Source organism: Dictyostelium purpureum (genome assembly GCF_000190715.1).
Source record: "Dictyostelium purpureum unplaced genomic scaffold DICPUscaffold_407, whole genome shotgun sequence".
Lineage (NCBI taxonomy): Eukaryota > Evosea > Eumycetozoa > Dictyosteliales > Dictyosteliaceae > Dictyostelium > Dictyostelium purpureum.
The window spans coordinates 1-20,669 of NW_003519743.1; the positions used below are offsets into that span (position 1 = coordinate 1).

Here is a 20,669-nt window from a genome sequence, read left to right on the forward strand (position 1 = left end):
GGGGGCCCCCCTTCTCCCCCAAAAAATTATTTTTTTAATTTTGGAATTAGGGGTTTTTTAATTGGAAAAAAGGAAAATTTTTTTTTTTTCAAAATTAAAATAAAAATCCAGGTTTTTTCCCCCAATCCTTTATTAGTTAAAAAATAAATAATTGAATAATTCAATAATTTAATAAATTAAAAATAAATAATTGAAAAATAAATAATTTATTGATTTCAAAAAATGAAAAAAAAAAAAATTAAAAAAAAAAAAATTTTTTTTTATTTTTTTTTTTTTTTATTTTTTTTTTCCTTTGTTTAAAAAAAATTAATTTTTTTTTTAAATTTTGGTTCATTATTAATTTAGACCAAAAAATTTCCCCCAAAAATTATAATAACCCCCAATAACAGGTATTAATTTAAATTTCCAAACACCATTAAATTTCAATTGCAATATAAATTTTTTTTTTTTTTTTTTTTAAAATTTTCCTTTTTGTTTTTTTTTTTTTTTTTTTTTTTGTAAATAATAAATATAATATAAATACAATTTAATAATAATAATATAAATATAATATTAAATAAATAATATAATATAATAATATAATATATAATAATTTTTGTAAAATATATCAATAATAATAATAATAATATAAAAATGAGTGAATTATCATCGAGCCAAGATATATCATATATTTTAAAAGCGCATTCACTTGTCAAAAAAGCACAAGAATCAGAACAATTGGGTTTAATAGAAGATGCTGTTGAATACCATACTCAAGCATCAAACTATTTCACCTTGGCGATTAAACAAACAAATAATCAACAAACTATATCAGCGCTTAGAGTTCTTTCACAGAATCATTTTAAAAAATCAAATGACTTACGGAATTCAAAATTAAATAATTTAAAAAATATAAATACAAACAATAATATTAATAATTTCAACGACGAAGATAATGATGATACAACACCTCATCTTTTAATATATAATGATAATAACAGTAATATCAATACTTTAGAAAATAATAATATAAATTTTAATAATAATTTCAATATGTATAATAATATAAATATGAACAATAAAAATAATATAAATAATAACAATAATAATAATAATACAAACTATAACATTGGTTTTAATAATAGTTATAATGAAAACTATAACTACAATTTAAGTTCCAGTAATCCAATTAACATAAGCAATAATGTAAATAATAATGATTTAAATCTCAACAATAATAATAATAATAATAGTAATAATAATAATAATAATGGTTCAAATAACACAAATAATAATAATGTTGGCAGTTATTCAAATAGTTATAATAGTATGTCAGATAGTACAACTGATTTATCACAAATCTCACCAAATAGACTTGTAAACTATATTAACGATAGTACCCTTGAAGATAGTATATATGACAATGGATTTTCAAACTCAATTTTGCAAGGGGGATATTATATTTATCCAGAGAATGGCAAACCAAGATTTCATCAAGAATCCAGTAGCTTACCATCAAACTTTGGTTCATCACCACATTCAACCTTTTGGTTTGGTATTGAAAAATTATTAGATATTTTACCAAAACCAAATGTTTTTGGACTAAATAAATACAGCAACAATCATCAAGTTCACCAAAGAAATAAAAGTACAGATGAAAAATCATTAATAAATTCATTTTTTATTGTTGATCCCTCAAAAAGATTACCAAACACTAATACAAGCAATAACATTACAAATAATTATAGTAATGGCAACTATAATAGCAATAATAACAACAATAGTAATAATAACCCTAATAATAATAAATTATTAAATATTATAAACGAAGATGATGAAAATAATAACTATAGACCATCATCTTCCCCAAACCAAAAAAGCAATAGTTACAACAATAATAATATCAAAAATAATTTAAATAATAGTTTGGACAATGACTTGGCATCAAAACTTAAACAAGTTGAAATAGATTTGGTCAATCACACAGTTGAAACATTATTGGAAGAGAACAAAAATCTTAAACAAGAAAATGAATTTTTAAAAGATAGAATTATGCAATTCAGAATTGAAATCGAGAAAAAAACAAATGCTATTAGACAAAGTAAAGATTCAGTTTCAACTCAGCAAAGATACAATAACAGACTATCACATTCAATTTCACCATCCCACGACATCAACCAATCTGTTAGTCTTCCAACCAAAACTTCAGCTTCTTTTTACCAAACAAACCTATCAACTTTAGAAAGTAATAATAGTGCATTTACAAACAACAGCGGTTTAATGAATGAAATCAAACTCTTAAAAGAACAACTTGAGGAAAAAGATAAAATTATTGAATCTCAAAAGAAAAAATGGGATAAATTGATAGAAACTGCCAAAAAGAAAAGAGAATTTAATTCATCAACAAATTCAAATACCCACTCCTCCAGTAGTTCTCCATTATCAAACAGTATTCACGAACAACAATAAATAATAAAAAAATAAAAAAATCGGAAAATTAAAATATAATAAAAAAGATAAAATAATAAAAAATATAACAAATAAAAAATATAAAATATAAAACAAAAAAAAAAATAATATAATATAATATAATAAATAATAATAATAGAATAGTAATAACAAAGCAATAGTATAATAGTATAAAATTAAAAACAGTAATAAACTAAATAATATATTTTGATATTTAAGTTTAATTCAAAAAAAAAAAAAAAAACAAATAAAATATTTTTTTTATAAGTTCTATCTATTATAGAGTTTATAACTAGTATATACAAAAAGTTTTAATTATTTTTTTTATTTGTTTTTATTTATTTAAAAAATCATTTAAATAATTCCATAATTTGTCAACATCTTCTTTGGGAGATTCTGTGTGAGAGTTATGAATGTATTTGTCGACTGAATGACGATCTTCAAAGAAAAGACCAGATGAGTTATTTTCAACGGTTGGAGACATTGATAGCCATACAATTGTATCGGCACCTTCTTCTGGAGTTCTAAGTTGAGATCCAACCAACTTGTTAAACATTGGCATTGATTTAGTTAAACCTAAATAAAGTTGTAAATATATATTTTAGTTATTATATTTTATATTTAAATAAATTAAATTATTTACCTTCAGTATTGGTCCAACATGGATGCATAGTATAAAAGTTAATATCTTTATTTTTTTCAGCAAATAATTCCGTGAGGTAAACCATTTCTCTTTTAGTTTGAGCATATGCTAACATACCATCCCATTTTTGTTTTCCTTCTTTAACGTTATTAAATTGAAAATCACAATTCATCTTTTGAGTAAGCATACCAGCTGATGTAACAAATATAACCCTTTTCTTTTCATTACTGGTCCCATTGTTGGCCATATCGTTTCTTATAACCAATAATTCTGTTAATAAAAAAGGGGCTAATATGTTAGTTGCAAATGTTTTCTCTATTCCTTCCGAGGTTTCCTCTCTTTCTTTATTCATTACACCCGCATTGTGGATTAGAACATCAACTCTTTGATTTCCATTGTCTTTCCATTGCTGAACAAAAGACTTTATATCATTAATTAATGATATATCGCAAACATGTAAATGAACTTTATCTGAATTGGTTTTCTCTTTAATTTCCATTAAAGCTTTTTCCCCCTTTTCTTTACTTCTACATACTAAATGGACATTACCTCCTCTTTCTAATAATAAAAACAAAAAAAATATTAATAAATTAAATAAAGAAATAGATACGAATATATCTATATTTACTTGATAATTGAACTGAGGTTTCATAACCTATTCCACTATTGGCACCTGTTACTATAAAGTGTTTATTTGAAATATCTTGAACCAAATCATTCTCGTTGAAATGTTCTTTCTTTTTATTATAAGCTCTGGAGGTATAATTCATTAATCCATTCCAAAACCATTTTGCTCCTGTTATCATTTTTTATTTATTTTTATACAACTATTTGTGTAATTAAAATAATTGTTATATATTTTATTTTATTTTTTTTATAATAGGAAAAAAATAAAAAATTATAAATATAAATATAAATATAAAATTAAAAATAAAAATAATTAAATTGCGATTTCATTATTTATTTTAAATTAATTTTTGTAGATATAAACACCAAAAAAAATTATTTTTTTTATAAATTTTAAATTATTTTAATTTTTTTTTTTTTTTTTTTTAATTTTTTTTTTTGAAAAATAATCCTTATTTTATTTACAACCTTGGTGTCTCTAAAGAATTCAATGTAATATGTGGAAAAAAGAGAAAACGATAGAAGGGGTTTCATCATCTTCTGTAAGTTAAAGATAATTTATTAACTTTATAACATAATTCTAATTTATAAATTATATTTTTTTAGATTTTAACATTAAAGTCAATAGTTTCAAATGAAGAGCAATTAATTAAAGAACAAGGAATAACCCATTCAAAGCCAGTAAAGTCCATGAGACTAAATCAAGATGGTGATGTTACTTTGGATAATAAACTAAATAAGGGTGTTAATCAAAGAAATGAAAAAGATATTGAATTTGAAAATAGTTCAAGGGGTCAAAATGCATTAGAAAAGAGTCATAACTCTTTGTTAATAAAATCTAAACTTTATAACAAACTTTGTAAGTTTAACACTTTATTTTTAAATTTTTTTATTTTTTTATTTTTATATTATATATTACTTTTTTATTAACAGTTTTTAATATAGTAAATAAAAGAACAGATGATAATGACAGTGATAGTGATGAGGAAAGAAGAGAGGATAATGAAAACCAACTAATTGATTTTCAAAGAAAAAAGGAAGACGAATCAAATAATGATAATAATAATAATAAAAGAATAATACCAACTAATATGTATCATCCTGATTTTGAAAGAGAAAAGAAAAGAAAGTTATGGGAAGAGGATATCAGGAATGAACTAAATGAAGACGACAATATTGAAGAGTTGGAAGAAATTAAAAAACTAAACAAAATTGAACAAATGAAAAGAGAAGAGGAGTTAACCAGACAAAATAGGGCCAAGGCACAATTAGAGAAAGAAAATCAAAATAAAGAACAGCAGGATAGATTAGATTTAATAAATAAACAAAAAAAACTAGCCTTATTAAAACAGAAATTAAAAGAAAAACAACAACCAAAATAAATTATAATAAATAATAATTATTATAAAACTATCATAATTATACAATAATAATCATCAAACAACAACAATAATAATAGCAATAATGTTGATATACAAATTATAATCATTATATCACCCCCTTTTATCCTCTAATTTAAACATTAATATAACAAACTCTATTTATCTATGCCCCACCCACCCATTTCATAAATGGAAATTAATTATATAAAAACTAATTCAATAAAACCATATCATTTACAAAAAAAGAAAAAAAATTTGTCGATTCATATATTTAAATAGCAATTAATTACTATTAGACTCTCACACAATAACAGTATTTATAATTATTATATAATTTATTTATCATTCATATATTCAATTTAATAAATCTATAAAAAATACAAATATAGTTATAAATATATCACAATCATCAAAAATATTATAATAAAATAAATAAAGAAATTGATTAATTCAAAAAAATACACTCACTCCTATTGTTATAACAATCCTAATTAATAAATAACCAACAACTTAATAATTTCTCAGTAGTGTAATTAACAATAAAAAAAAATTAATTTATTTATTTATTCAATCAATTCCAAAAAAATAATTTAGTGGTGGGTTTCATTTATATTGTTATTAATTTTTTTCTTTTTTGTGTGGGGATTTTTTTTTATCATTTTTTTTATTTATTTTTTGAGAATGTGTGTGTGTTGTGTGTGTGTGTGTGTGTGTTTGTTTTAATATTGTGCTGTATTTTTAGTTTCCCCCCTGTTTATATTGTTTTGATTTATTTAATTCAATTTAAATTATTTTTTATTTTTATTATTTTTTTCAATTATAATATGTGTTATTTTGGGTTTTTTTTTTTAATTTCTTTTTTTTTAATTGAATTTATTATAATTTTTTAATTATTATTACATATATTATACTATATATATTATTCACTCAAAACAATTTTTTTATGTATACTTCCTAATATATATTAAATAATTAAATAATAGTTTCTTTTTTTATTTTAATTCAATAATCCTTTTGAACAACAATACCTCAGTTTGTTACAAAAAAAAATAATTATAAAAATAATTAAAATAATAATAATAATAATTTATTTTTAATATTAATAATAATAAAAGAAAAAAAGAAAAAAAAAAATAAAAAACATTCTCTCAAATAATATATCATCATTAAAACAACACTGTAGTGTTGAAATAAAATAAACAATTTTATTTATAACTAATATTAATTTTAATTAATATATTCATATATCAGTATTTATAATAATAGTTTAATAATAATAGTAGTTTTTTTTAATTATTAAAAAAACAAATATTGCACTATTCCCACCAAAAAAAAAAAAAAATATTTTCATTATTTTTTATTTTTAAATAGTTTTTTTTTTAATACCCATTACCCTTAAAAGTAATAAATTAATAATTAATTATAATAGCAATAATAACTTAATATAAATAATAGTTGAAATAATAATAAATCTAATCAAATAAATAAAAAATGAAAATTAAAGTAGAATTAATAAATGGAAATGAACACAGATCAAGTGGTAGTCATCAAGGACCAACAGTATCACATATTTTTGATGGAGAAACAGCAGTTAAAGATCATATTAAGGTATTACTCGCACATTTCAAAATACCAATAGATAAAGTATCAAGCTATGCATTACAAAACCCAAATACATTAACCTATGTTGAAGATTTATTTTTAACACCCGAGAAGTTAGTGGAAGCAGAGAAAAGCTATTTTATCCTCAGAATGAAACCAATTGCTATTGCAGACCGTGTTGTAGAGATTTTAAAAGATTCAAACTCATCATCGATCAAAGATACAATTTTCAATATACGTTACCAAATGAAAGATGTAGAATATGTCGAAGAGTTTATCGCAAAAGGAGGTATCAACCATTTATTGGCAGTAATCATAAGGAGCAGAGGCAATACACAATCATATGCTTTAACCGCCCTCCGTTGCTTTATGGGTTATAATAGTGGTCTTGAAGAGGTTATGGGTAGACCCCATTTAATAGATAGATTGTATGCGTTGGTTTGTACATCAGGAATTTTACCAAGTGTATGTAGACAAGCTTTAGAGCTGTTATTTTGTGTGTGTAATTTCGATGGTTTCAATTTAGTGCATAGAGCCTCAAAGAACTATGCATTGGAAACAGGTACTCCTCCCTATAGTATATTAATTGCTCTTCTTGCAAGCGGTGATATGGAGACTCAATTAAATACATTAACCCTATTCAACTGTCTTTTGGATAATGCACCAAATCCCAGAAAAAATGAAAAGCTTTTATCTAGATGGCAAACCCTTGGTATAGTTAAAATATTAAAATCACAAGAACATGTAACACATTCAGACTTTAGAACCCAAATTGCAAGATTTCAAACAAACTCTGGCTTTGGGATTGATGGCTGTGGTCGAAAAAGAACTCTAACAAGACAACTATCGAATCAAGAGTTGGAATATCAATTGCATCAATTTAGAGAACAACAACCATTAGTTCATCTATTAACTATGGAATTAAAATTCCTAAGAAACGCTATCAAATCAGCAATTGAAAATGGTTCATATATAAACTATAGAGCACCAACTGAAAGATATGATGAATATACTGCAAAAAAAATGGAAATAGTTGGAGATACACCAACAAATTTATTATTTTTAAAAAGAAACGATAAATTTACAAGTGCTTTTAGAAAATCAATGTATGTAAGATCTCCAAATACTTCTGATCTCTTTGATCAAACCACTTTGGATGAAACATATGATTCATCAGATGAATTTGAATCATCATCTGCAACTACTACCCCAAATCAATTACCAATCAATCTCCAACAACATTTTCAACAAAAAGTTCATCCACAGCAACAATCACAACAAAACTCACCATTATTAATTAAAGATAAACCATCAAAAACAAATGAAGAGGAAGATAACTCCAATATAAATACTAATAGCAATAGTAATAATAATTCTAATAATAATATAAATAACAACAATAGCACTGCCTTAAATACAACACCAACATCTAACAAATCTACACCAACACCTAAACCAGCTCACTCTTTTTTACTATCACCAATTACAATTTCAAGTCATATGAATGCCATGAACCAACAAAAACAAGAATCTTCACCACCCCAACCAACTAATGAAAAAGAGGTTAATTTATCACCCATCCAAAATAATAATCAACTTAATGAACAAATTAAATCCAAAATTCAACCATCCAAACCACCAATTAATCCACAAAAAAGAATGAAACCATTACATTGGACAAGAGTATTAAATGGACAATTGTAAGTTATTTCATATTTAAAAAAATTTTAATATTTTTAAAATAAAATACTGATTTTTTTTTTTATATTTTTTCATTTTAAGTAGTGAAAAAAAAACAATATGGAACTCATTTTTACCAGAGGTTAAATTTGAAGAAGAATTGTTTATTGATTTGTTCTCATTATATACCGAAAGAATAGTATCATATAATGTATCACCAACTTTTGGCAGTTCTAGTATAAGCGGCCCAACTAAATCAAGACCAATTCAAAGAGTAATATCAGTATTGTCTCAAAAAAGATCAAATGCCATAACAGTTTTGTGTGGTAAAATTCTACCAGATGAAAGTTTAATAAAAGCAATTAGACAACTAGATTCAAATAAATTAAGTTTAGAAAATATCAATAATATTTTGTCAAATTTCCCAACACCAGAAGAGTTGGCATCAATTCATGAATTGCATTCAAATGATGTTATTTTAGATAAACCCGAAAGATGGTGTTTAATGATAGATGGCTTCCCAAAGATTAAGCATCGTTTAAAAACATGGGAATATTTATTAAAGTTTGATGAACTTCTTAGAATCATAGATGAAGCTGTTGATACCGTATCAATTGCATCAAAAGAATTACGATCAAGTCAAACCATCAATTTTTTGTTCTCACTACTATTATCATTGGGCAATTATTTAAACGGTGGTCACCCCTATAGAGGTCAGTGCGATGGTTTTAATTTAGAATCAATAAGCAAAATGATAGAATTAAAAGACAATACAAATAGTGGTTCATTACTTGACTTTGCAATTAAAACACTTTATCAAACCGTTTTAAGAACTCAAAATACAACAATTCATAATGAACTATCACATGTACCACAAGCATCGTTAATTAATTTCACAGAAATGGGCAGTCAATTAGCAAAACTTTCATATGAATTTATAGAGGTAAAACATATGGCTGAAGAAATAATTTCAACAACCGATCAAGATGACCCATACCTTATTGTAGTACCCATATTCCTTGAAAATGCAAATAAATCATTAAAATCACTCACTAACAAATTTGTTGAAACTGAAAAGCTTCTCTTTGAAACCATCGACTACTTTAATCCATCTAATCAATCTCTTCAACAATATCAATATCAACAATGTCAAAACCTACAACAACAACAAAATCAATATTATCATCCAACCTTATCCCCACCACCAATCAATACAAACTCAATTTCCCTTCAAATGACCAGTTCATTAAATATATCATCACCAGAATGGAATAGTCAAAAATTCACTTGTGAAAAATTCTTTACTCTTTTTAGCACAATTATTACAGCATTCAAAAAATCACCATCAAAAAGATTATCACAAAAAGGTTTTGGTCTTAAAATTAGTAATACAGACGATCCAATGGCTGTAATTATTGAAGCTTTAAAAACCGGTTCACCAAATGACATGACTTACAGAAGCCGAAGCATCGAAAGAAAATAAAAAAAAAAAAAACCCATTTAAAGAAAAAAAAAATACAAATTGAAACCTATCCTTAAATAAAAAAAATAAAAAAATTATATAAGGAAAAAAAAAAAATCATAAAATAAATTAAATATAAATTTAGAAAAAAAAATCAATTGATACTGTATAAAGTGTAAAATATAATTTTTTATTTATTAGCATAATTTTAAAAAATACACAAACACAAAAAAGGTATTTATAATTGTAACTTTATGGTATGTGTTTAAATAATGTCTAATATAATTTTATATAATAATTGTATATATATATACACATCTTTATATTTAAATTGTAAATTTTATAATAAAATATTATTATTTTATTTTAAAATTAAAAAAATTTAAAAATATTTAAAATTTTTTTTTTTTTTTTTTTTTTTTAATTTTTTTTTTTTTTTAAAGCAGAGGTATTTTTTGTTGTATATAAAGTTTTTCATATCAACTTAATATTTATTATTTTCACAATTTTAATCACAACACCTTCAAAATCCTTTCTACTTTGTTTTTTAATATAGTTTATAAATAATAATAACAAATAATAAAAAAATTTTTATTTATTATTTTTAAATTTTTCAAAAAAAAAAAAAAAAATTTTTTCAAAATTTAATATTTTTTAATATCAATATTTATTTATATATTTATTTACTTAAATTTTATACATATATATTGTTATAATATGGTTCATTTTAATTATTATCATAATTATTTATGAATAATTGTATTTTTTTATTTATTTTCTTTCCAATGGAACTTTCAAAAAGTTCAATAAAAGATAATGCTTCAAGCATCAACAATAATAATATAAATAAAAATATAAATAATAATATAAATAATAAAAACAACAATAATATTAATAATAACAACAATAACATAGATAATAACATAGATAATAATATAGATAATAACATAGATAATAATAATAATAATTTAGATAGTAATGAAAATCAGAATCACAATGAAATATTAAATAAAAAACAAACAGTTATTGTACCTAAAATTATAAATTTTCATAATATAAACAATATAAATAACTCGAGTAATAATCTAAATAGCCAAAGCAACAACAATAACAATATTAATAATAATTCAGAGTTCCCTGGAACTCCTAAAAAAAGAAGATTTACAGATTATTTAGAAGAAGGTGATGATCAATACATTGATGATTATGAAGATGATAACACAAACAATAATAATGATATAAACATTAGCCAGTCTATACAGCCCCATACTCCAACATATAATAATAATAATAAATGTAATTTTAGTCATAATTTAAAAACCAGTGGTAATATTAGTTTCAGCTCTACCAATACAATATACATAGAAAAAGAATTATCAAGCCCAAAATTGGAAAATACCAATTTGGATAGTACATATAATGAAGATATATATAGATCTCATAGTTTTAGGTATGACTACGAGAAAAAAGAATCAACAAGTTATTTACCTTTTTTAAATAACCCTTTTCTACATAATTACACTTCTTCCTTATCAGATGACGACAGTAATATAAACAAGGATTCAAATCATAGTAACCATAACCATTATAATAGCACCAATATCAACAACAATAATAATAATGAAAGTGATTCAGACTCCGAAATTGATAATGAAATATTTAATTTTAATAAAAATTGTAATAACAATAACAATAACAATAACAATATAAATCATAATAAAAATAACAATAACAATAATTCAAATCCAACATCACCTTGTATATTTTCATCATCATTCTTACCTTCAAGGAATTCAATGTCACCTCGTTTATTTAAAAGTTCCTACAATAGTTTAAATAGACCTTTAAAGAGTAATTATTTTATTTACAAATAATATATTTTTTTATCCTTTACTAATTTTAATTTATTTAAACTATTTAGAATTTAATGATGAAACTAATATATATAATAGTACATCATCACCATTTTTAAATAATATTAATTATCAAAATAATAGTATTAATAAAAATGTTTTTAGTAATTACAACTTTAATAATAATAATAATAATAATAATAATAATAATAATAATAATAATAATAATAATAATTTAATCAATAATAAAGAAATGAAATTGTCAATCGATGAAGAATTTATTGATGAAAAACAACATTTTATTGAAAGAGAAGAAAGTGAAAAAGAAGAAGAAGAGGAAGAGGAAAAGCTTAAAGATAATAAAGATAAAGATATTATGATGGATTTCTATTCTAACACATTATCAAAGTTTTCAACTTTTAAAATATATGATGAGGATGAACCAGAACTTTTAGAATTAGAAAATAATAATAATAATAATAACAATAATAATAATAATAATAATAATAACAATTATAATAGATTTGATAGATTCCAAAGCAATCCATTCTCAAAAAATAGATCAACAAATCCAATAGCTGCACTTTTGGAAAAACAAAAAATTAGAAAAGATTATAGCGAAAGTGATAGCAGTAGCAGTAATAGCGATGAAGAAAATATAAACTATAAGATAAAGAATCAGGTCAGAAATACAAATGAAGAAGAATATAACAACTATGAAAATGAAGAAGATGATATCAGTAATGAAGATGAAAATTCTTCTTGTAGCAAATGGAAACCAATAAAAATAATCAATAGTCGTCCAATCAACGGTGGTGATAATTTAAATGTGATTAATGTTTTTAAAAATAAAATAGTTTAAATAAATATTAATAATAATTATACTATAATAACAATAATTTCTTCCCATCTAATCAAAATAATGAATATCATGTAAAAAAATATAAAAAAATAAAAGACTTTCAATATTTGTTTATTACCATTTATATTATTTCTTTTTTTATTTTTTTTTAATTTATTTTTTTAAAATTTTTTTTTTAATTTTATTTTATTTTTTCAAATTTTTTTTATTTTACCATTTTTTAACCAACAACACAAACCAATAATATATTAAATGATATGAATCACCATCATAACCATAAACCCAATGGCGAATGTGGTCACGAATGCAACCACCATCAAGTAGATTCAGTAACTCAGTCGTTGGATGAATTAAATTTCGAAAGAGGAATTTGGGGATCAATTATAAATTCAGATTATAAAAAAGTAGAACAATTATTAGATAAAAAATCATCACTAGCCAACTCAGTAGATTCATCAGGATATTATCCACTTCACTATGCAGTTAGATCAGATAGTAATAATAATATTGTAAAGCTATTATTGGATAATGGTGCCGATGTAAATTGTAAAACTCAAGGCGGTGCAACACCATTACACAGATCATCATTTTGTGGTTCGTTAAAAGTAAGTTTAAATCTCAATTTTAAAATATATAAACAAACTATTAATTTTTTTTTTTATTTTTTTTTTTATAAATTCTAGAATACCAAATTATTATTAGAATGCAATGCAAAAATTGATGAACAAGATTCTGATGGGATGACAGCATTACACAAAGCATATAAACAAAATCATAAAGAAATTGTTAACCTATTATTATCATTTGGAGCCAACGAAACCATCAAAGATAAAAAACAACAAACACCAATCGAACTAACCAGTTCAAAATAATAAAAATTTTTTGTGTAAAATAAATTATCGCTGGAACGACAGCCCAAAATAAATAGATTCGTTTGAGTAAAGATATTAAATTTATTTTTTTTCATTTTTTACTTTTTTTTTATTTTTTTTATTTTTTTTTTTTTTAATTATTTTTTAAATATTTATTTTTTATTTTTTATTTTTTTTAAAATTATATTTGTTTTTCATTTTTTTTTTTTCATTATAATTTAAACTAATAAAATTTAATGTAAAAATAGGCAATAAAAAGAAATTAGTGTAAAAGCGAAGAAAAGAACAGGGTAATAGTAATTGAATGAATTAAGCAAAATAAATTTTTTAATTTCAAAAAAAACAAAAAACAAAAACAAAAAACATGGATTACCCATATGCAACTACCCATAGAAGATTAAAGCAAATTCAGTATGTTTTTGGATAACCTATTTTAAAACCATATTTAATATTTACTAAATTTAACCAACATTATTATTAATTTTACAAAAAATATTTAGAGGTCATTTTATGACGCCACAATCATTGAAAGTTTTACCTCAATTCAATGTAAATAATAGTAAATCAAATTTATTGTCTGTGTGGGAGAAACTAAACACCTCATCAAGAGTAAGTATCATTCTTATAAATGTGTTGTTTTAATAATAATTTATTAATTTTACATTTTTTTTCTTTTATAGCTAGGTGCAATATCGATACCTCCATTAACAACCTATTATATATTTAAACTATTAAAAGGAACAAAGCACAGGTTTATAAATAGCAATAATAAAGATATAGAAAATATTATAAAAGAGATTTCAGGAAATGATATATTTGATAAAGTTGTTAAACTGGTTGGTAAAGTGATTGGTTTTTTGGGTGTAATTCAAATATCGAGTAGAATGCAAACTTTTCTAGGAGTAAAACTAACGTTTAGTAGATCTTATCAATTACTTTTAACTTTATCTTCAATTTTAGAAACCATTTTATCATTTACAAAAATTAATCAAAAGTAATTACAACATATCAATGATAGGTATTATATAATATTTTTATTAATATTATTTCTTTTATTTTAGATGGGGAATGGTATTTTGTATTGTTAGTATTTTATTTAGTATCATTTATGTTAGAATGTTATATTTAACTTTAGCACATAATAAAACAGTGGAAAGATTATTATCAGTCACAACTGCAAAGTGTCAAGGATATAAAATGAATATTCCTGCATTGGGCATTTGGGGAACTGTGGTATCACTAACATTGTATATATGGTTAAAAGAAGCAAAAAGATTAGCGCAAAGTACTGGTGGTATTTTAACAATGACAGCATTCTTATTATCATCAATAGCAGCCATTAGAGTTGGACTTAGAGCAGCAATGACAAGTTTCCCAGGTTTAACACCTTTCGAAGGAAGTAGTGCTGTAGTAATTGCAATTATAATTGGTGCATTACCATTAATACCCTATTGGTCTGTTTCCGAATGGTCTAGAGCTTTATTATCTGGTTATTTATCTATAGTAGTTTCAATGATTATTAATTCTTATTTTTCTTGGAGAAAACCTCATCCAATGTTATAAATAAAAAAAAATAATTAAACCACCATAATATATTTTTTCACCCACTTTTATTTTATTAAATATTACAGTATTTTCCATATGTTTTTGACTGGGTATGGTCCATACTATTAATTATTGTGTAAATCCTATATTTTTTATTTCAATATATCAATTAAAGGGTAAATATACATAAAAAACAATGTGTTTTTTAAAAATACTTTCATTTTATTTTTTTTTATTTTTTTATTATTTTTTAATTATTTTTCTTGTAAAAAAAGGTGGGTTAAATTTTTGAAAAAATTAATTTTTTCTTTTTTTTCATTATTTTTCTTATTTTTTTTTTTCAATAAAAATAATATTATATCTTAATAATACTATAATAAATAAAATAAAATGACATTATCAGTTTAAAAAAGGAGATGATTTTAAAACTTCATGAAGAGGGTTTAAGCCATTCAAAAAAAGCACAAATAATTGGTTGCAGCTTAAAAGTTTGAAATGTAAGCATTATCTCATAAAAAATTCAAAGAAGCTAAGATATGATTGGGCCATAAAATATAGAGACTGGAAAGTGGAAGATTGGAAAAAGGTGATTTTTGCAGATGAAACTAGAATTGAACGATTTTCTCAAAAATGGGTTAATTTGGAAATCGTTCAATTCTTGTTTCATCGGCAAAAATTACCCTTTTTCAATCTTCCATTTTTGAGAAATCGTTCAATTCTAGTTTCATCTGCAAGGTATACCTTCCAAATAACATTCTATCAAGAAAGAGGTCAACCGGAGTTTCTGTGAATGCATGGAGTTGCGTTACTTCGAGAGGTGTAGGTTATATGACATTTATTGATGGTAATACTGACAGCGAAACATATATAGAGGTACTGGAAGATGAGTTAGATCTCACACTTGGTGAATATGACTTTTATCTTGAGGATATCTATCTTTTGCAAATAGATATCCTCAAGATAAAAGTCATATTCACCAAGTGTGAGATCTAACTCATCAATTCATCGAGCTGAAATTTGTCAACAATTTTACCAAAGATATGGACTTGATGTCATATGGATCCCACCATACTCCCCAGGCCTCAACATTATTGAAAATTTATTGTCAGTGTTAAAAAGACTTTTAATTCACAAACTTCAAAGCAATATTATGGAAGATTTTAAAGAATTTGTTGGTGATACTTGGTATGAAATTGAACTAGATATTATTGATAATTTATATCAATCAAATCCAAAAAGAATTCAAATAATTGCAAATAGAGGTGGTTTCACAAAATATTAAAAACTTTTAATCAAAATACCAAAAATAAAAAATTATTTTTTGTTTTAAAAAATACTTTTTTATTTTTGGTATTTTGATCAAAAAATTTTAATATTTTGTGAAACCACCTCAATTTAAAATTAATTATCTTCACAAAAATATTTAACCTGCCATAAAAAAAAAAATTTAAAAAAAATTTAAAAAAAAATTTAAAAAAAATAAATACAATTTTTTTATTTAATAAATCTTAAACGTTTATCTTTTTTATATTTATGAACCAATTTTATAATATAAAAAAAAAATATATAAAAGATATATATATATTAAAAAAATAATTTTTTAGAGACCCAGCCAAAAATATATGGAAAATACTTTATCATCAGATTTTTTTTTATTTTTTTTTATTTCATTCTCCTTTTTCTACCACCAAAGATTATGCATTATGTTGAAATAATGTATTTTGGTGTATCAATAGGTTTGAAGTAGAATTTTATATATTAATGTTTATTTAATTTTAAAGGATTGAGTGAATAATATAAAATATTGCAAATTTATTGTAAATTTTTAAATATTATAATTTCTAAAGAAAAAAAATTTTTAAAAAATAAAAAAAAATAATTAAAGTTTATTTAATTAATAAAAAAAAGGACTTTTAGGGATGCCTATTTTGAATCGATCAGCGAGTATCGCCAATCGAAGGAGATGAACGTTCGATGAGTAGAGTGGGTGCGCCGGTCCCTGGGAAAAGAGCGACGATTACCCAAAACCATTTTAAAAAATCGAGGAAAAGAACTCCGCTGTTGCATTACATAAATAACAGTTTGCATTACATAAATAACAGTTTGCATTACATAAATAACAGTTAGCATTACATAAATAACAGTTACTATTACATAAATAACAGCTTCTATTACATAAATAACAGCTTCCTGTTGCATGAATAACAATCTGCATTACATAAATAACAGTTTGCATTACATAAAAAACAGTGAAGAAAACCTATTTATTTTTTAAAAAAAAAAAAACGCATTAATTTAAAAAGTTATATTAATTATGTAAATAATATTGTGTAAAAACTTACCCCCGATGCAACCATCATGCATGATATCAGGAAAGAAAAAAATCCAGGGCTCTTGTTCCCCATTCCATATAATTTAGAATGATTTATTTTTAATTGGTATGGGGGAATTCCTCTGGATTTTAATATGACTTTCGCGATCCACGGACCCATAAGAAAAAAATTCAGAAATCTTTATATAACTGTCGCTAAAAAGCATCAGCGATCAATTCGCATAATCGGAGATTAACGATCAATGCGCTTAATCAGTGATTAACGATCATTCCGAATAATCAGTGATAAACGATCAATGCGCATAATCATTGAATAACGATCAATTCGCATAAACAGCGATCAATGAATAGTATGTATCATTCAGAGTCCCGCAATTAACCTTTATCTAGGGAAATCAGGATAAATCTGAAGGAACATGACAAGGACCTAGCTTATCTGTGCTTTCAGAGACCATGGTCAAGCTGTAGCAATCCAGAGCCAAGTACACAAGTATTCTTTTAGGGATCTTTTGTTAAGGCCGCCTATATATAATATATAGCCGGAAACCTGTTATTATTGAAAAAAATAAATGGTTAGAATAAAATTTTTTTATGTTTTTTTTTAAATAAATAAATAAATACCTTATCTCTCTCCATTTACATTTGGCGGCCATAAATATATAAAAACATTAAGGCACGCGATGCTAGGAATGAAGGAGGAAATTATTTGTTTGTGGCTTATAAAAAACAAATAAAATGAAAAAAATAGAATTGAATTTGAGTTTAAATATTTTTTTTTCTTTCCAAAAAAAAAAAAAAAAATTAAATTAAAAAAAAAAATTTTGTAAATTGGAGAAAAAAAAAAAAAAATGGATAATTGAAAATAAGATAGCTATCTGGCAGAAGGGTCTAAATAATAATTAAAATTATGTACATAACCCATTTTTTTTAAAAAACTGTGTTATATAAGAAAACTCTGTTTTTTAAAAAAACTGTTTTATATAACAAAACACATTTTTTTAAAAAAAAATTTTGTAACATGGTTATAAATTTCTCCATAACCCAGATACATAATTTTGGTTTATATTTTTTAAGTTTAAATTTTTCAGATTGTTTCTCAAAAGCCTTTTCAATAATCAAGCAAACTTAAAGAAAATTTTTCTCCATAACTTAATATTAAAAATAGATTTTTTTTTTTGTGTGTAAATATTTTTTTATTGTTATAATATATTATTTATATTTATAAATAATTATTTGAGTATATGTGTATTTGTTTATATTAATAAATAAATAAATATAAAATAATTTTAATTTTTTTTTATTTTTAAAAAAAAAAATTTTATTTTTATTAAAATTTTTTTTATTTTTTTTTTTTTAGTTTTTTTAAAAAATTATTTCGATAAAAATTATTTTCATTTACTTTTAGTTTTTAAAAAAAAAAATGAGTGATTGGAGTATGTAATATATTATTTAAATAATTATAATATAACATATGAAAGAGGAATAGTAAAATAAATATAAACAAATATATTAAATAACACTTATACAAAAAAAAAAAAAAAACAACAAGATAATTAATTATAAAATTAAAATTTATTTTTAATTTTTAGGTGAATTAAATAAAGAACAATGGGCTGAAGAAGGTAGAGCCGTTGACGATTTAAAAGATGCTTGGGATGACGAAGAAGAAGTAGAAGAAGTTGAAGAAGAAAAAGTTGAAGAAAAGAAACCAGAAAAACCAGCTGTTAAACAATTAACAAAGAAAGAAGCTTTAAAGAAAGCTATTGAATTAAAAGAAAAAGAAGAAAAAGAAAGTAGAAATAACCCAGCTTCAGAATTTGATATCTATATGGAAGAAAAGAGAAGAAAGGAATTACAAGAAGCAGCAGATTTAGAAAACAGTAGAACTCTTTTCTCTGGTGTTTCAGTTAGAGAAACCACCCCATCTGAACCAATTGGTTCATTTGTCCCAAAAACTGAAAAGGAATTTGAAAAATATGCTGATATTGTTTCTGATTATTTAACTAAATACGATGTAAGTTTTTAATATATCATCTTTATATATATATTTATTATAAAGTAAAAGAAAAAGTATAAATGGGCATTAGTACTAATGTATAACTCCCTTCCTCCTCATTTTATTATTATTTATAGTCATCAATTCATTATGCTAGTTTCTTTAAACATTTAATTAAAAAATCATTAGCTAATGTTCCATCAAATGAATTAAACGATATTTCAAAAGCTTTAACTGTTGTTATTAACGAAAAAATTAAAAATGAAAAAGCAGGAAAAGGAAAGAAGACAACCAAAGCCACTGCCAAGAAATCACTCCAAATGGGCAGCGAACTCGAAAACTATGATGATTTCGATGACTTTATGTAAAAAAATTTAAAATAAAATAATAATATTAAAATAGTACAAACCATAGTTTTTTTTTTTTTTTTCTAAATTTGGTTAATTCTTTTTTTTTTTTCCTTTTTACATTGATATATCGTAAATAAAAAATATATTATTTTAATTTAAAAATATTATTTTTTTATTTATTTTTTTTATTTTTTTTTATTTTTTTTTTTTACATTTTTTATTTTTTTTGTATTTTTAAATTTTATTTTAAAATAATCATTCATCCAGATAATAGATAAATAAATATAATATAATATTATCTAATAATAAAATATAGTTAATAATGTCAAAGAGAATAAGTGCATTTGGAAATGATGATGAAGAAGAAAATAAACCCAAAAGACCATTAATTTCATTTTCAAGTAATATAGCAGGTACAAGTGCAACATCATCAATACCAAAACCAAATTCAATTGCAGGTGGTACTACAGGTATTAGTTTTAATGCATTCAATATGGGTAGTGGTACTAAATCTGGTGGTAGTAGCATAGGTTTAAAATCAAAGTTTATTCAAGATAATGATAATGATGATGAAGAAGAATTCTTTAAACCACCACCAAAGAGAATAATAAAACCATTTGGTTTTGATAATGAACAGGATGATGAAAAAGATGATAATAGAGCATCCCCAGCAAATTTTAATAAAGAAAAGATAAATGAAAATCAAAATATAACGAATCAACAACCACAACAACAGCAACAACAACAACAACTACAACTACAACTACAACAGCAACAACAACAGCAACAACATGATGAGGATAGCGAGGATGAAATTGATCCATTGGATGCATTTATGGAAGGTGTAAATAAACAAGCAGAGATTGATAAAAGTAAAGCTATTGAAAAAAGTCAACAACCACTTCAACAATTACAAAAAGTATTTATTTTTTTATATATTTAAATTGGTATATCAACTCACTGCATATATTTATATCGTGTGTGAATTTAGATATCACATTATAAATATAGTTTG

General features: G+C 23.3%; 9 protein-coding genes across 9 annotated transcripts; 8 read left to right on the forward strand and 1 right to left on the reverse strand.

Annotated features, from left to right (window-relative positions):
- Window positions 1–633: 633 nt before the first annotated feature.
- Window positions 634–2,448, forward strand: DICPUDRAFT_158048 (uncharacterized protein; the record flags this gene model as incomplete). The annotated part of the gene is made up of 1 exon (XM_003293191.1): window positions 634–2,448. The coding sequence occupies one exon, from the start codon at window positions 634–636 to the stop codon at window positions 2,446–2,448; it is 1,815 nt and encodes a 604-aa protein (XP_003293239.1).
- Window positions 2,449–2,782: 334 nt separating this feature from the next.
- On the reverse strand, window positions 2,783–3,897 carry DICPUDRAFT_158049 (uncharacterized protein; the record flags this gene model as incomplete). Its single annotated transcript, XM_003293201.1, has 3 exons — window positions 2,783–3,024; window positions 3,092–3,649; window positions 3,720–3,897. The coding sequence occupies 3 exons, from the start codon at window positions 3,895–3,897 to the stop codon at window positions 2,783–2,785; spliced, it is 978 nt and encodes a 325-aa protein (XP_003293249.1).
- Window positions 3,898–4,215: 318 nt separating this feature from the next.
- DICPUDRAFT_90164 (uncharacterized protein) lies at window positions 4,216–5,100 on the forward strand (the record flags this gene model as incomplete). Its single annotated transcript, XM_003293192.1, has 3 exons — window positions 4,216–4,260; window positions 4,325–4,577; window positions 4,664–5,100. 3 exons carry the CDS (start codon window positions 4,216–4,218, stop codon window positions 5,098–5,100), a joined length of 735 nt encoding a protein of 244 aa, XP_003293240.1.
- Window positions 5,101–6,591: 1,491 nt separating this feature from the next.
- On the forward strand, window positions 6,592–9,989 carry DICPUDRAFT_50865 (uncharacterized protein; the record flags this gene model as incomplete). The annotated part of the gene is made up of 2 exons (XM_003293193.1): window positions 6,592–8,402; window positions 8,485–9,989. The coding sequence occupies 2 exons, from the start codon at window positions 6,592–6,594 to the stop codon at window positions 9,863–9,865; spliced, it is 3,192 nt and encodes a 1,063-aa protein (XP_003293241.1). The 3' UTR covers window positions 9,866–9,989.
- A 640-nt stretch (window positions 9,990–10,629) lies between these two features.
- Window positions 10,630–12,559, forward strand: DICPUDRAFT_158052 (uncharacterized protein; the record flags this gene model as incomplete). The annotated part of the gene is made up of 2 exons (XM_003293194.1): window positions 10,630–11,695; window positions 11,766–12,559. 2 exons carry the CDS (start codon window positions 10,630–10,632, stop codon window positions 12,557–12,559), a joined length of 1,860 nt encoding a protein of 619 aa, XP_003293242.1.
- Window positions 12,560–12,816: 257 nt separating this feature from the next.
- Window positions 12,817–13,431, forward strand: DICPUDRAFT_158053 (uncharacterized protein; the record flags this gene model as incomplete). Its single annotated transcript, XM_003293195.1, has 2 exons — window positions 12,817–13,164; window positions 13,243–13,431. The coding sequence occupies 2 exons, from the start codon at window positions 12,817–12,819 to the stop codon at window positions 13,429–13,431; spliced, it is 537 nt and encodes a 178-aa protein (XP_003293243.1).
- A 340-nt stretch (window positions 13,432–13,771) lies between these two features.
- DICPUDRAFT_41751 (uncharacterized protein) lies at window positions 13,772–14,429 on the forward strand (the record flags this gene model as incomplete). Its single annotated transcript, XM_003293196.1, has 3 exons — window positions 13,772–13,842; window positions 13,932–14,040; window positions 14,112–14,429. Coding segments are annotated over 3 exons (498 nt in total), but the record flags the coding sequence as incomplete, so codon positions are not given.
- Window positions 14,430–14,547: 118 nt separating this feature from the next.
- On the forward strand, window positions 14,548–14,994 carry DICPUDRAFT_90166 (uncharacterized protein; the record flags this gene model as incomplete). The annotated part of the gene is made up of 1 exon (XM_003293197.1): window positions 14,548–14,994. One exon carries the CDS (start codon window positions 14,548–14,550, stop codon window positions 14,992–14,994), a length of 447 nt encoding a protein of 148 aa, XP_003293245.1.
- A 3,698-nt stretch (window positions 14,995–18,692) lies between these two features.
- Window positions 18,693–19,709, forward strand: DICPUDRAFT_99600 (uncharacterized protein). Its single transcript, XM_003293198.1, has 3 exons — window positions 18,693–18,741; window positions 18,898–19,322; window positions 19,442–19,709. Exons 1-3 carry the CDS (start codon window positions 18,729–18,731, stop codon window positions 19,670–19,672), a joined length of 669 nt encoding a protein of 222 aa, XP_003293246.1. The 5' UTR covers window positions 18,693–18,728; the 3' UTR covers window positions 19,673–19,709.
- The last annotated feature ends 960 nt before the right edge of the window (window positions 19,710–20,669 follow it).

Coding starts and splice junctions, on each gene's coding strand:
- DICPUDRAFT_99600 (XM_003293198.1), top strand. Junction 19,323..19,441: donor ATTATTTAACTAAATACGAT/GTAAGTTTTTAA, acceptor TATTATTTATAG/TCATCAATTCATTATGCTAG.